General features: G+C 36.0%; 1 protein-coding gene and 1 long non-coding RNA gene across 2 annotated transcripts; one reads left to right on the top strand and one right to left on the bottom strand.

Moving 5' to 3' along the window:
• Positions 1–356: 356 nt before the first annotated feature.
• LOC107921214 (uncharacterized) lies at positions 357–2,307 on the top strand. The gene is made up of 3 exons (XR_001690979.2): positions 357–781; positions 1,254–1,942; positions 2,106–2,307. It is a non-coding gene; the product is annotated as an uncharacterized lncRNA (long non-coding RNA).
• A 7,820-nt stretch (positions 2,308–10,127) lies between these two features.
• Positions 10,128–11,482, bottom strand: LOC121213601 (uncharacterized). Its single transcript, XM_041086398.1, has 3 exons — positions 11,450–11,482; positions 10,437–10,721; positions 10,128–10,391 (listed from the first exon to the last, which is right to left on the bottom strand). The coding sequence occupies exons 1-3, from the start codon at positions 11,480–11,482 to the stop codon at positions 10,128–10,130; spliced, it is 582 nt and encodes a 193-aa protein (XP_040942332.1).
• Positions 11,483–14,610: the final 3,128 nt, after the last annotated feature.

Here is a 14,610-nt window from a genome sequence, read left to right on the forward strand (position 1 = left end):
CTGGAGCGAATTTTTTTATTTTTTTTTTGCATAACACACATGATCTAAGTGAGGTCACACAATCTGGCGATATGGTCGTGTGACCCACATGACCATGCACACGATCATGGTAAAAGCGAACAAGAGCATCACATGAGCTAAGATAAGCCAGACAACATGGTGACATCACCATGTTGGACACATGGGCATGTCATAGGCCATGTGAATACTAGAGCTGATTTTTTTAAAATTTTTGAGAGACACATGTACTAGGTGTAAGTACACGGCCGTGTGGCCCACAAGGCTTGACAGATGATCGTGGACCTCTTTAAAGTTGCGATTTGTATTATTTATTTATTTTCTCCCTTATTCCTCATCAGTCGTCATTATTTAAAACCCTCACCCCGCCGTCGATCGCCACCTTGGCATTCAACCTCTGCCGTTGTTCCCTTTTTGTCATTTCCTTCACCAATCTCTTTGGTCCCTAATCTCCCTCCTAAAAATCCACTCTTCTCCCTTACTTTCTGAACTCACCACCGGTCTCCCACTCCCTATATCTAGTTTTGTTTAATAAAACCACCGCCCAAGATTACACGCCACCGATCGACCATTCCCCACCCATCCCCTTCTCTTTTCAAATCATAAGCTCACCACCGCTAAATTCTCTTTTCCCCCTCTCCGTTCATCAACCCTTTCCCCCTTTCCCCATCTTTTGTTTCTCTCTCGCTGCTGATGGCACCTTACCTTTCCTCTTCACTGCCAATCAATCATCCTTAGACCACTTCGCCCACAAGCCACCGTCGTTAGTCCCTTTTTCTTTATTATTTTTATGTTTGTTATTATTATTAGGAACGTTAGTTATATTATTGTTTTATGCATTCGATTATTGTTAGTAGCAGATTTTTTTTCATTTTTATGTTATTATTATTATTTTCTTTAGAATTAGTTATGTTTTAATTAGGAATCGGTTTTCGTCGTAAGGAGTATTGCACTCCGTTAGTTGTGTGTCGTATGTCAATCAGTTCATCTACTAGACTAGTTCATTGATTGGTGTTCAACTTTCTGGCTCTGTGCATGCTAAATCTTTATGTTACAAATTCGATGTTTTGGGTTAATTTCTGTCGGTACAATTTTTTTTGTTTTTTATATTTTTGTCTGATAATTGTTACCCATATCACCTATATTCATATGATATGAATTTTATCGATGTTGATTATGCCCCTGTCAATAATTCACTATTGTTCTGATAGTTGATTGTCTTTTTCTTTTATTAGGTACATGATGTCGAACAAACCAGGAAAAATTAAGGTACCCACTCATTCCAAGGAAAAAAAGCTATTGGAACTTCATCTTCGTCATTTCTGACCGCAACCACTATACTCCGATACCTTATTTTTTACCATCAACCCCATGAGGAGAGGTACCAGTATCTAAAGGACAGATCATTGGGTTTGGTTAGGTGTATTGACTAGGAAGCCCTTTAGACTGTGGGTTTATTTGCTCCGGTTCATACTCTTTTGGAAGCGACTCCATGGGAATGGTTCCTCGCGATCGTGGAGCCGACATATACTGAGGTTACCTTGGGGTTTTGCTCCACTTTTTTTCCTACATACAGTGCTATTGTGAGGGGACGAACCACATGTGATCTCATTCTATCATGGCGGCATCACTCAGTATTTGAACATTGCAGGATTTGGAGTCACACGTTGTACCACCATTAACCCGTTGTTTTCTTTCCCCTTCCTACTGCCACACCTTGTACCACCATTAACCTGTTGTTTTCTTTTTGTTTCTCTATATAGTCGTCGTACATTGAACCGTTGAACCTCTCTTGATTATTCCCTTCCGCTGTCGTCACCTCTACTACTATTTGGGTTGTCGATCTTCCTTCCTTCCTTGAGGGATTCCTTATTCATTCGATACACTATTGGTGATTAAATCCATAGTCTTTAGAAAAAAATCGGTAAGTTATACATTTGTATCAATTAAACATTGATTCTGGGAAATTTAACTGAATTACGGCTCTTTCTGCTTTTTAGTTTAACCGATTGCACTTAGATTTAACCGAAACTTTGTCATTGATTCTAACATTAAGTAGTTTCATGTGAATGATGTTAAACGGCCAGATTTGGGAGAGGTGGATCAAATCTAAACTTGAGGAGTGTCGAATGGACTAGTAGAGAAGGTGTGTATCTTGATTAGTGTTGTAATGCGTGTGTGTCGGCATTCAGCCGAATGCATATGTGCTACCCTTGTGATTTTTGGTTGTTAATTTCATATCTTGATGATGATTAAATACCTATAATGATTTCGGTTTTGCTAAGTAAACATGGATCTGGTATAAAAATAACCTTTGAACCTGTATCGAAAAACCGTCAATTGAATTTATTGGGTAACGAAACTATGTATGATAGATCTAATAAACTTTGAATTGTTATGTTGATAATGTATGTGATGTAAACCCTGTCTTAAATCTGCCATTGCTACTAATGCATGTTTACTACTACTATTAAAATAACAATCTGTTTCTGAATACATGAAAGTTGTATGTCAATACTGCTATCGTTACTATTTTTTTATTTGAAAAAGCATGTCATGCTATTGCATCGTGATTGGGATATTGAAGGTGGAAGTATAGGCTCTAAATGTTGGGCCAGTTCACCGATCAAAACTAGTATTATATTGGCAGTTCAATGTAGCAATTGCATCATCCCAATGAGTCAAGACAAAATTAGGAGGAAAGAACCGGTCACTACTTCGAAGCTTGGTTCCATTCATTTGTGTTACAAAATAGATTTAGAATAGTTTTCCTTTTAGTTTAGTATTCTAACTTATATGATATTGATTGTGTTTATAGATGTTTAGGTTGAGTAGCTTATGTATTTGCTTGAATTAGTAGTTAATGTGTAATTTATGTTTTAATTTCTAAGTGTTGTGTATTCCACCCTTTCAATATTCTTTTTTCTCTCGGGATTCGATCGTCGGAGTATGAGTAGTGTCCAATATACTCTAATTTTTACAGCCCCGTTTTAGGCTAAAATGTGCAGAGTCTAATTTTTCATAAGTTTTCGTGTGTTTTGTATTTTTTATAATTTTTTCGATGTTTTATTTAGTTTTTAGCATAAAAATTAATAAAAATTGATGGTGTGTTGTTCTCTTGTGTAACCAAAATAGCCTACATCGCAACCAAGGTTGTCAGTATCGCACCGGTGGGTGTACCGTTTTTCTACTAGAATTGATGTGTACCGACACCAATTTGTTCCAAATTTTTACAAATAAATTTCAGATGAATGATATAAAAATATTTACAAATATCAAATGAATGATATTTAATAATTTTCAAATATTAAATATTCATGCTGTAATTGAAGCACAATTTTTCGGTAAATGTTTTCATTATTTATTACCATAATGGTAAAATGTTAGAAAATTTATATTTTTTTAATATTATTCATGAATAGAGGTGATCATGGGTTGGGCTACCCAGCCCAGCCCGACAGCCCGCCTGTAAAATGAGTTTGGGCAAAAAACGAGGCCCGTTTAGAAAACGAGTTAGGCCTCGGGTAAAACTTTTTTGGCCCAGGCCCGGCTCGGCCCAGCCCGAAAATATTTTTTTTATTTTTAATCAAATATATTTTTTAACTTTCATGTTTCCCTATTTTGGTCTTGTAAAATCTAATATGGGTTGGGCCGGGCCAAGCTCGGGCTTAGCAATTTTCTTTCGGGCTGGGCTTGGACAAATTTTTAGGCCCATATTTCGGGTCGAGCAGGGCTCGGGCCTAGAAAATGGACCTAAAATTTTGCCTGGGGTCCGGCCCGACCCGACCCATGATCACCTTTATAATAATGCACTAGTTGTGCAGAATGTTCGGACTGGTGTGACCAAAATTGGACGAAATAGGTTGTTGCGACCGGTATGTACCAAAATTTTTGTCGATGTGAAAAATAGGAGTTGGTTGCGATAATTTATTATCGGAACGGTGCGCATCGACTGGAATGGTAGGAGCCAATATGGAACCGACTTCATTGATCGCAACACCAGGATTGAGCGTCATAATGCCATGTTGGAAGATTGAAACATGAAAGTTTGATGATCCTAAATGGGCATTCTTGTACTTTCACTCTTAAGTATCTTAAATCACTACAAAAACCATCTTTATCTCATATTTATCAACATGTTTAAAGAAGATGGATCTCTTCTCCGTGAAGGATGTTGCATCAAGCTTCACATCTCTCTTTTGTTTTTATTTGGATTTGATTGTGGTTATGTTGTTTACGTCTAGGATTTTCTATGTAACACTCAATTGTTGACAACCAATTTGTCCGGGTTGTTTTTTTTTTTATCATTACAATATTAAAGGAGGAGAGGATGATAGGGTCTAATCCCGTGCCATCGGGTGCGAGAAATGAGTTTTAACTATTACTCCAAACAAGCCTTAGCTTGTCTGGGTTGTCTTAGTGCTGAGTGTGAATCATGTGATCATTAAGCAACAATAATAATCACATAATCGAATTTATATCCAACTTAGAATTAATTCATCTTTTTTATTGTCGGGCTTTAAAATTGAATTAAAATTTTTTGATAAAATAGCACTTTAAAATTGAATCTATATCCTCATTTGATGCACCTTGTATCACTATAAAACAAAGGCACATGCAATTAACAACATGAGTAATAATCACATCAAATACGAGCAAATAGAAATATTAATTTTTCAAAGAATTCTTTGGTTTAGGGATTATGTTTTTTTTTTTGCTCATTTGAAGGAAAAAAAAGGATTCAGTTTCTATAAAAACATTCTTTCTTAGATCTTGGTTTTGATTTTAAAGATAAAGGTTCAAAAATTTTGAAGAATTTTATTTGGTTTCGAAAATTCCAAAAGATGCCTTTGGCTTCTTCTTTTTTTTTTTTGTTTTTTAACTAAATGTTGTGTTTCGGTTTGAAGAAGGAATGGAGAAGAAATTTTTTTTTAAAAAAAAAGGAAAAAAAGTTGATTGAAAACTTTGAATTATATGGCTACTAATAAGTTTTTCGCCACTAAAATCTAAAACCTTTGAAACTTTTTTTTTTTTGCATCAATTAGAATTTCCGCTCGCCAAAAATAAGTTTTGAAAGTATTGTATAGAGAAGAAAATGAAGGAAAAAATTTACAAATTGGTTTGAAAATAAAAATAAAAGGTTTTAATATTTTAAGTGGGGTTAGTTTGGATGATCAATAGTTTGGATAAAGATGATATTGTGATTAACGTTGCTACTAACTTAGTTGAGTCTAGCGAAACTTTGGAATCATTCTTTGCATTTAGTTTTTGACATCCATCCTTTGGATTCAAATCTTGAAATTCTTCTATCTTTTGATTTATTTCCGTTGCAATTATTACTTGACAATAGTATTTGCACTTGTGGTAAGCAAAGCTTTTATGTTTAACATTTGTGGTGCATGTTTCACCATTGTCAAAGTGCTTTTAATTCCAAGTTTGATTTTGTTGTAATATTACTTGACTTCATCTTTTAAAGTTATTATTTTAAATATCTTTTATTATCAACAAGTTTTGACGTTACAAAATTTTTGGGGTTGTTTTGAAGAGTAAATTGTTGGAGTAAGATTCGATCGAATCAGTTGAGTTGATTGACTAGTTCCTAGTTAGGAAGTTAAAGAATTACTTGCATTTGTTTTGAAAAGGTTCACTAATCAACTATTAATTAGACTAATATTTATTAATTTATCTTAATTAAAATAACAAAATTACATAATTTTACTAATTTTAAAGGTTTAAAAGGTATTTATATTGCTCAATCTAATGCATTTGAAACAGGATGATTAATGTTTGAGATTCTAAAAAAAACATAGAAAAGGAATATGAAAGGAGGAATTTGCAAACAGAGGCAAATGTTTCAGAAGTATAGTTTACTTTGACATAAGAATATTACATTAGTCTTGAATTTTTAATTTCCATGATAAAGCTACTTGATACTTGAGAATGTTGAGCATATTGACTCTGACTTTGATCATCATCTAAACACACCCTAAGTCTTTTCTCAAAGTCTTGAATGCAATACTTTCATATTTTAATTAGGTTTACTAATTTTTTAGGTTGAACAAGAGGAAGACAAGATCTGCAATCTCATTATTTAAATAAGCAATTGGTATTTTGATAGGTTATATCAATTTTTTTTATGAAAAGTTATTCCAACTGTTGCTTGTGTATTATATCAATTTATGTTAATTAAAGAGTTTAGCCAATGGTAAAATTGTACTATCCATGGTAATCGTGTTATGATGTCATACAATTTTTGTGATTCCAATGCATTAGAAAAGAGATGATTAATATTTGAGAGGACAAAAGAAAAAGAAGGAAGATGAAAGAAAGAGGAATATGCAATAGAAGCAAAAATTTCTAAAGTATATTTTACTATAACGTAACCTAAGAATATTACATTTGTGTTGAATTTAACGTACAAGATGAAGTCCAAGATGAAGTCCAATGATATCTGAGACTAGGTTAATTGTTGAGTATGTTGAGAATATTGACTCTGATTTTGATCAGCCCCCTAAGCAGATCCTCAAGCCCTTCTGCGAAGTCTTGAAGGCAAGACTATGATAATTTGAGTTCATTCTAAACTTTCTCAATTTGCATAAGGTCAGTTTTGCTTGTTGCAAGGGACAGCAATGAGGCTTCAGCATTTGCCATTTCTTTGATATGCTGTTCTCCTTCGCTGTTGACTCTTTTTGTGTGCAAAAGCTTTGAGACTAACGACTAGGGGCTCGTATGTGATTCTTTCTGGACCCCAAAAGTGTTGAAACATTTTCAAGTATTTATAGTGTTCCAATAACTATAAATGAATGGATGTAATTAATCAAAAGATTATATTATTTGATTTTTTGAAAAAAAAAGTTATAACTATTTAAATAATATAATTTAAATAGTTATAATATTAAATGAATAATTATGTATTTTTTTAAAGACATTATTATTCAGAAAGACACCTACTGATAAAGATGTCTCTGTAAAGAGACATGAAAATTCCTATAAATAGGAATGGGATTTCATTTGGAAAATATACCAAAAAATTCTAATATTATTTCTTTCCTTCCTTCATTTTTTAATATTATTAGATTATTCTATAAAGTATTACTGTAGAAATCCTTTGTAGAAATTGAGTTTCTTCTTATACATTGCTCAGTGCATAGTGGACTATTCTTGCCAGTGCAAAACGCAAATAGTCATTGGCTTCATTGTATTTTCGAGGTTAATTAGCTTGGAACTCATTTGCACACCAAAGATAGATGAGGGCGAATTTAACCTTAAAGATAGTGACTTGATACACGCCTTGAAGCCTTGTCCTATTTCTTCTTTTTCTATTCAAGTTCCATTCGTCTGTTCGAGATTTTCCTCACCGGAGTGTTGTACTAACACTTTTAAGGTTATATTATTCATGATGACTACCACAGCACATGAAAGTGGAACACTAGGGGAATTGGCTTCCAACTTTGTCAAACTTGATCGGTTTGATGGTGGCAATTTTCGACAATGGTAGAAAAAGATGCACTTCTTATTTTATCAACTTTAAAGATTGCTTATGTTTTGGATACTCCAAGACCTGAAGAGAATGAAAACGAATTTGTTGCTGCAACCCAAGAAAGACAAAAATGGGACAATGCTGATTACATGTGCATGGGCCACATATTGAATGGTTTATTGATGTTTTGTTAGACACCTACCAAAACGAGGTCACCGCTAAAGAATTATGGGACAAATTGGAGACAAGATACATGACCAAAGATGTTACAAGTAAGAAATTTCTTGTCAGTCGTTTCAATAATTATCAAATGGTTGATGGTCATTTTATTATGGAACAATTACGTGATATAGAAAAGATGCTGAATCAATTCAAACAATATAATATGAAAATGGATGAAATGATTGTTGTATCCTCCATAATAGGCAAACTTCCTCTATCTTGGAAAGACTTTAAAAGAAGTCTAAAACATAAGAAAGAGGAAATATCTCTTGAGGCGTTGGCAAATCATCTTCGTATTGAAGAAGAATATCGAAAACAAGATCAGAACCTAAATTCTGAAAATGTCAAAGTGCATGTTACGGAGAAAGTACAGACTACTAAACCATTCAAGAGAAAGTTCAAATAGACTGATAGAGCACCTAAGTTCAAAAAGAAACAAAAGGTCCCATGCTATCATTGTGGAAAGCCAAGACATTTCAAGAATGAATGTCTATTTTTAAAGAAGAAATCATCTTCTAAGGCTAATAATAACGAAAAGTTCGTTGCAATGATATTTGAAATTAATATGGCACAAGATGATAATACATGGTGGATTGATACTGGAGTAACTAAACATGTGTGCAAAGACAAAAACATGTTCACAAAGTTCACACAATGTGAAAATGACAATGTCTTGTACATGAGAAATTCTTCCACCGTAGCAATCAAAGGCAAAGGGTCTGTTGAACTACAATTCACTTCTGGAAAGGTTTTAACCTTAAATGATGTATATTATGTACCAAAAGTTAGAAAGAATTTAGTGTCTGGAAGTCTGTTGAATAAGTTTGGTTTCAAACTTTTTTTTGAGGCAGATAAGTTTATTTTGTCTAAGCGAGGAATTTTTTTGGGGAAAGGGTATACGTATGAGAGTATGCTCAAAATTAATATTTTTAATAAGAATAAAAATACTATTTCTGCTTATAAGGTTGAATCTTTTTGTTTGTGGCATTATAGATTAGGTCATTTGAATTATAGAAAATTGAATGACATGTATAAGTTAGATTTAATTCATGTTTTTAATAATAATATTGAAAAATGCAATACATGTATGTTGACAAAAAGTACAAGAAACCCTTTCCCTAAAGTTAAAAGAAAAAAAAATTGCTTGATTTGATACATAATGATTTATGTGCTTGCATAATAATCCTACATTAGGTGGAAAGAAATATTTTGTTACTTTTATTGATGATTGTTATAGATATTGTTATGTATACTTATTGCATTCAAAAGATGAAGCGCTTGATAAATTTCAAGTTTATAAATCTGAAGTTGAATTTCAGTGTGAATCATTTATTAAGTGCTGAAGATCAGATAGAGGTGGAGAATACTATAATCCAAGTTATTTTGAATCCACTGGAATTGTCCATCAAGTTTCAGCCCCTTACACACCACAACAAAATGGTGTAGCTGAAAGCAAAAATAGAGTCTTGACTGAAATTGTAAATTCAATGTTATCATATTCAGGTCTTGGACAAGGTTTTTGGGTAGAAGTTGTTCTAACAGCTTGTCATATATTGAACAGAGCTCCTAATAAAGAAACCAAAAGAACCCCCTATGAAAAATGGAGGAAAGGAAACCAAACATTAATTATTTGAAGGTTTGGAGTTGTAGAGCTATTGTTAAAATTCCAACACCTAAACGTAAAAAGTTAGGTGAAAGAGAAATTGAACACATATTTATAGGTTATACACATAATAGCAAAGCATATAGGTTCATGGTAATTGAACCAAATGATTCAATTTCAATTAATACTGTTATTGAATCAAGAGATGCTATTTTTTATGAAAATAGATTTAATTCTATATCAAGACAATTACAGCCACAACAATTGATTTATTCTTCAAATGAGAATGAGATTCTATTAAAACAAATTGATAATAATGATGAATCTTGTCAAGAATTAAGAAGAAGAATTAAATAACATTATTTGAATAGTTATAATATTAAATGAATAATTATGTGTTTTTTTAAAGACATTATTATTTAGAAAGACACCTATTGATGAAAGATGTCTCTTTGAAGAGACATGAAAATTCCTATAAATAGGAATGAGATTTCATTTGTAAAATACACCAACAAATTCTAATATTCTTTCTTTCCGTCCTTCATTTTCTAATATTATTAGATTATTCTATAAAGTATTACTGCAGAAATCCTTTGTAAGAATTGAGTTTCTTGTTATACATTGCTTAGTGCATAGTGGACTTTTCTTGTCAGTGTAAAATGCAAATAGACATTGGTTTCATTGTATCCTCAAGGTTAAGTTTCTTGGAACTCATTTGCACACCGAAAATTGGTGGGGGTGAATATAACCTTAAAGATAGTGACTTGATACACGCCTTGAAACATTGTCCTATTTCTTCTTATTCTATTCAAGTTCCGTTCGTGTGTTCAAGATTTTTCTCACTAGAGTTTTGTACAAACAAAAAGTAAAGGAGAACAAGGACTCTAGCATGCTAAGAGTGACTGCTTGAACCTCCCTTAAGATGCTAACCGTGGCATAGGTCTCGTTCAAAGCGATGCTTTCCTTGTGCTTCAAATTCTTCAAGGTCTTCAAGATTGCCCTTTTAGCTGCCTTCTTAGAGCTCAAGTATTTTCTAACCTCATTAGCAAAGCCTTTTGTAGCACCTCTCTTTCAGCACAAGATAGATTGAAGTTCTACAGTGCGTTCCTTTACTTGCAATACGACATCCTTGGCAGTGGTGAATACATCTAAAAGCCCAAGAGATCCATTCAACAGCTCATCGACATATTCCCCTTGCTGCTCATGGGATAAGGTTTGTTGAGTCAAGGGTAGCAGAAGCAGTTTCTCAGTGCAATCATGTAAATCGTGAAGTCTACCGAGTTTTTGGTTTAAGGACGACGATGTAGATGCCGACTCAGACAATGCCAATCTTCTCAAATGCTCATCAACCTTGGAAGCAAGAGGGTGGGCTCGAGAGGGAAAGTGTTGAAAGCTGGACTGCAATGCAACATGGAGCCAAAAGCTTGCTACTGTCGAGACCAGCAGCTATCGAGCTCAGCTCATTTTGCTTGGTGCGCACGAATAGTTTTTGAACCAAATGAAGCAACCAACTTTGCTGTTTTGTTTTGATGTAATTTGGTTCAGTTCAACTTTAGTTTGTTTGTAATACTAGTTAAACTTAAGATAGTGATAAGATCTTTTGATGTAATGGCTGATTGGTCAGCTATATTTGATTATTTTTGGCTAGTGATTAGGTTTGTATTAGTTGGGGCAGTTAAATACATTAGGTAACTGTCAATGTACATTGTAACTCTTTTATATATTTCAAATTTGAATGAAAAATTATGGATGTTCAGTTACAACATTGCTGAGTATTCAATTTTGATCAAATTTTTGCTTTGCTTTGCTTCAATTCTTCTTGCTTCAGTCTTGCAAACACTGAGTTGTAACTTTGTTTGATGTTTGCTGCTGCCATTATTCCAACAAATGGTATCATGAGCCCGAGTCTTTGAGGGGCCTTTGTATGCAATCTGTTGTGTTCGAATCAAAACCAACAGCAAGTTCAAAATTTGGTAAGATTGAAGCATTTAAAATCAGTTTAGCAGAATGAGTTTCACTCCACCACCTCCACCAGTGTTCACTGGAGAAAACTATCACATTTGGATAGTTAAAATGAAGACTTATCTCTAGGCACATGATCTTTGGAGTGTGATCGAGAATGATACTGAACCACCTCCATTGAGAGCCAATCCCACCATTGCACAGATGAGGCAACATACTGAGGAGCGAGCCAAGAAGCATAAGGCTATGGCCTGCTTGCAAAATGGAGTCTCTGATGTGATATTTACTCGCATCATGGCCTGTGACTCACCTAAGCAGGCTTGGGAGAAGTTGAAGGAGGAGTTCATGGGGACTGATAAGACAAGGCAACAGCAAGTGATCAACCTCAGGAGAGACTTTGAAAATTTGAGGATGAAGGAGTCTGAGACCATCAAGCAGTACTCAGACAGGATAATGGCCATTGTCAACAGCATTAGGCTCCTGGGAGTGGACTTCACAGAGAGCAGAGTTGTTGAAAAGGTTATTACAACTCTCCCTGAGAAATTTGAGTCTAAAATCTCTTCACTTGAGGACTCGAGGGACTTATCAGCCATTTCATTGTCTGAGCTGATAAACTCCCTGTATGCACTTGAGCAAAGGAGGGCAAATAGGCAGGAGGAGAATCCTGAAGCTGCTTTCCAGGCTAAAGCCAGTGAAGGCTCGAGTGTGAGTGCAAAAGGCAAGAAGCCTTGGCACAATAGAAGGGTCAAGTCAGGAAGAGATGAAGCAAAAAGGGTGTTCCCACCATGTGTTCATTGCAAGAAGATAACACATTCAGAAAAGTATTGCTGGTTTAGGCCAAATATTCAGTGTAGAAAATGCAAGCAGTTTGGCCATGTGGAGAAGGTGTGCAAGGGCAAACCAAGGGAGGCTACTCTGCAACAAGCTAGACCTGCTGAGGACATTCAAGCTCAGGAGGAGCAAGTGTTCACAGCAACTTGTTTTGTTGGCACAACCAAGGCCAGCAATGATTGGCTACTAGACAGTGGCTGCTCACACCATATGGCAGCAGATGAGAAGCTGTTCAAAAGCCTAGACAGAAGCTTCCACTCGAGGATTAGAATTGGAGATGGTAGGCTGATTGAGGCTAAAGGCAAGGGCAGTGTGTTGATTAGCACTGGTTCAGGTAACAAGCTGATCTCAGATGTGTTTTTTGTACCTGACTTAGACCAGAATCTGCTTAGTGTAGGCCAATTAGTTGAAAAGGGCTATACATTGGTTTTTAAGGATGGTTGCTGTATTGTTCAAGACATGAATGGTCTGGAGTTAGTCACAGTCTCTATGACTGATAGGTGCTTCATGCTGGATGTTAGCCAAATAGAAAGAAAGGCATACACCAGCCTTGTTGAAAGCACTGACTTGTTGCATAGGAGACTAGGCCATGCAAATTTTAGATCCATCGATCTGTTACATAGGCTGAATCTGGTTGATGACATTTCAAAAATTGAAGTTAGTGGGAATGTTTGTGAGGTTTGTCAGCTTGGTAAGCAGGCTAGACTGCCTTTTCCTGCTGACAGTGCTTGGAGAGCTCAAGACAAGCTCGAATTGGTACACTCTGATGTTTGTGGCCCTATGAGAACACCTTCAATCAGTGAGAACAGGTATTTTGCCCTGTTTATAGATGATTTAACAAGGTTGTGCTGGGTCTACTTCTTGAAGCAAAAGTCAGAAGTGTTTGAAGCCTTCTGCAAATTCAAGGCTTATGCTGAAAATCAGTCTTGCTGCAAATTAGAGCCTTGAGGACTGATAATGGATCTGAATATGTGTCTGAGAGATTTCAGAAGCTTTGTGACAGTGCTGGGATTCACCATCAGCTCACAACAGTCTATACTCCTCAACAGAATGGAGTCTGTGAGAGAAAGAATAGGACTGTACTGAACATGGCCAGGTGCCTCTTGTTTCAAGGCAAGCTTCCAAGTCAGTTTTGGGCTGAGGCAGTCAACACCTCAGTGTATCTGCTCAACAGACTGCCAACTAGAGCAGTCAAGGATAAGACTCCTTTTGAGGCTTGGCATGGAGTCAAACCTGTGGTAAAACACTTAAAAGTGTTTGGCTGTGTATGTTATGCACTTATTCCAGTAGAGAAAAGGACCAAGCTTGAGAGCAGAGCAACTCCAGGAATCTTTGTTGGCTACAGCAGCAACAAGAAGGGCTATAGAGTGTATGATCCTACAGCAAAGAAGGTTTTAGTCAGCAGGGATGTAAATTTTGATGAGGAAAAGGTGTGGAATTGGAATGGTGTTGAGACTGACTTGTCTGAATTGGACCAGTTAGACTTGGTTGCTGAACCTGCAGAAGAAGGACCAAGTAATGATGCTATCGATGATATACCAGTGAAGGGCACCAGAACTTTGGCTGATGTCTATCAGAGGTGCAATGTTGCTGTGATTGAGCCCTCAGACTTTGAAGAGGCTGCTAAGAACAGAAGCTGGATGAAAGCTATGGAAGCTGAATTGGAAATGATCAACAAAAATCAGACTTGAGAGTTGGTGAGCAGACCAGAACACAAGAGGGTCATAGGAGTTAAATGGGTGTACCGGGCCAAGTACAATGCTGATGGCTCACTGAACAAGCACAAGGCCAGGCTTGTGGTGAAGGGCTACAGTCAGCAGTATGGTGTTGACTACCTAGAAACTTTTGCTCCAGTGGCAAGACTGGATACAATTAAACTGCTGTTTGCTTTAGCAGCTCAGAAGCAGTGGAGAGTTCACCAATTGGATGTCAAATCAGCATTCCTGAATGGTTTTCTCAAGGAGGAAATCTTCATCGAGCAACCTGAAGGTTTTGAAGTTGTTGGACATGAAGACAAAGTGTATAAGTTGAGAAAGGCCCTCTATGGCCTGAAACAGGCACCAAGGGCCTGGTATGACAGAGTTGATGCTTACCTGACCAAACTTGGATTTGTAAAGAGCCTTAGTGAGCCTACTCTGTATGTTAAAAGGTCAGAACATGAAACCTTGCTGATTGTCTCCTTGTATGTGGATGATTTGCTTGTGACAGGGAGCAAAATTGAGCTCATTGATCAGTTCAAGGTCCAAATGCAGCAAGTGTTTGAGATGACAGATTTGGGGATCATGACTTACTTCCTTGGCATGGAAGTGCACCAGTCTGATCGAGGTATCTTCATCAGCCAACACTCATTTGCTTTGAATATCCTAGACAAAATTTTGCATGCATAACTGTAAAGCAGTCAGCACACCTGTGGCTCAAGGAGAAAAGCTGACTAGCAGTGGTGATCAGCAGAGGGTTGATGAGAGGCACTATCGAAGCCTAGTTGGTTGTCTGT

Source organism: Gossypium hirsutum, chromosome D01 (assembly GCF_007990345.1).
Source record: "Gossypium hirsutum isolate 1008001.06 chromosome D01, Gossypium_hirsutum_v2.1, whole genome shotgun sequence".
Classification (NCBI taxonomy): domain Eukaryota; kingdom Viridiplantae; phylum Streptophyta; class Magnoliopsida; order Malvales; family Malvaceae; genus Gossypium; species Gossypium hirsutum.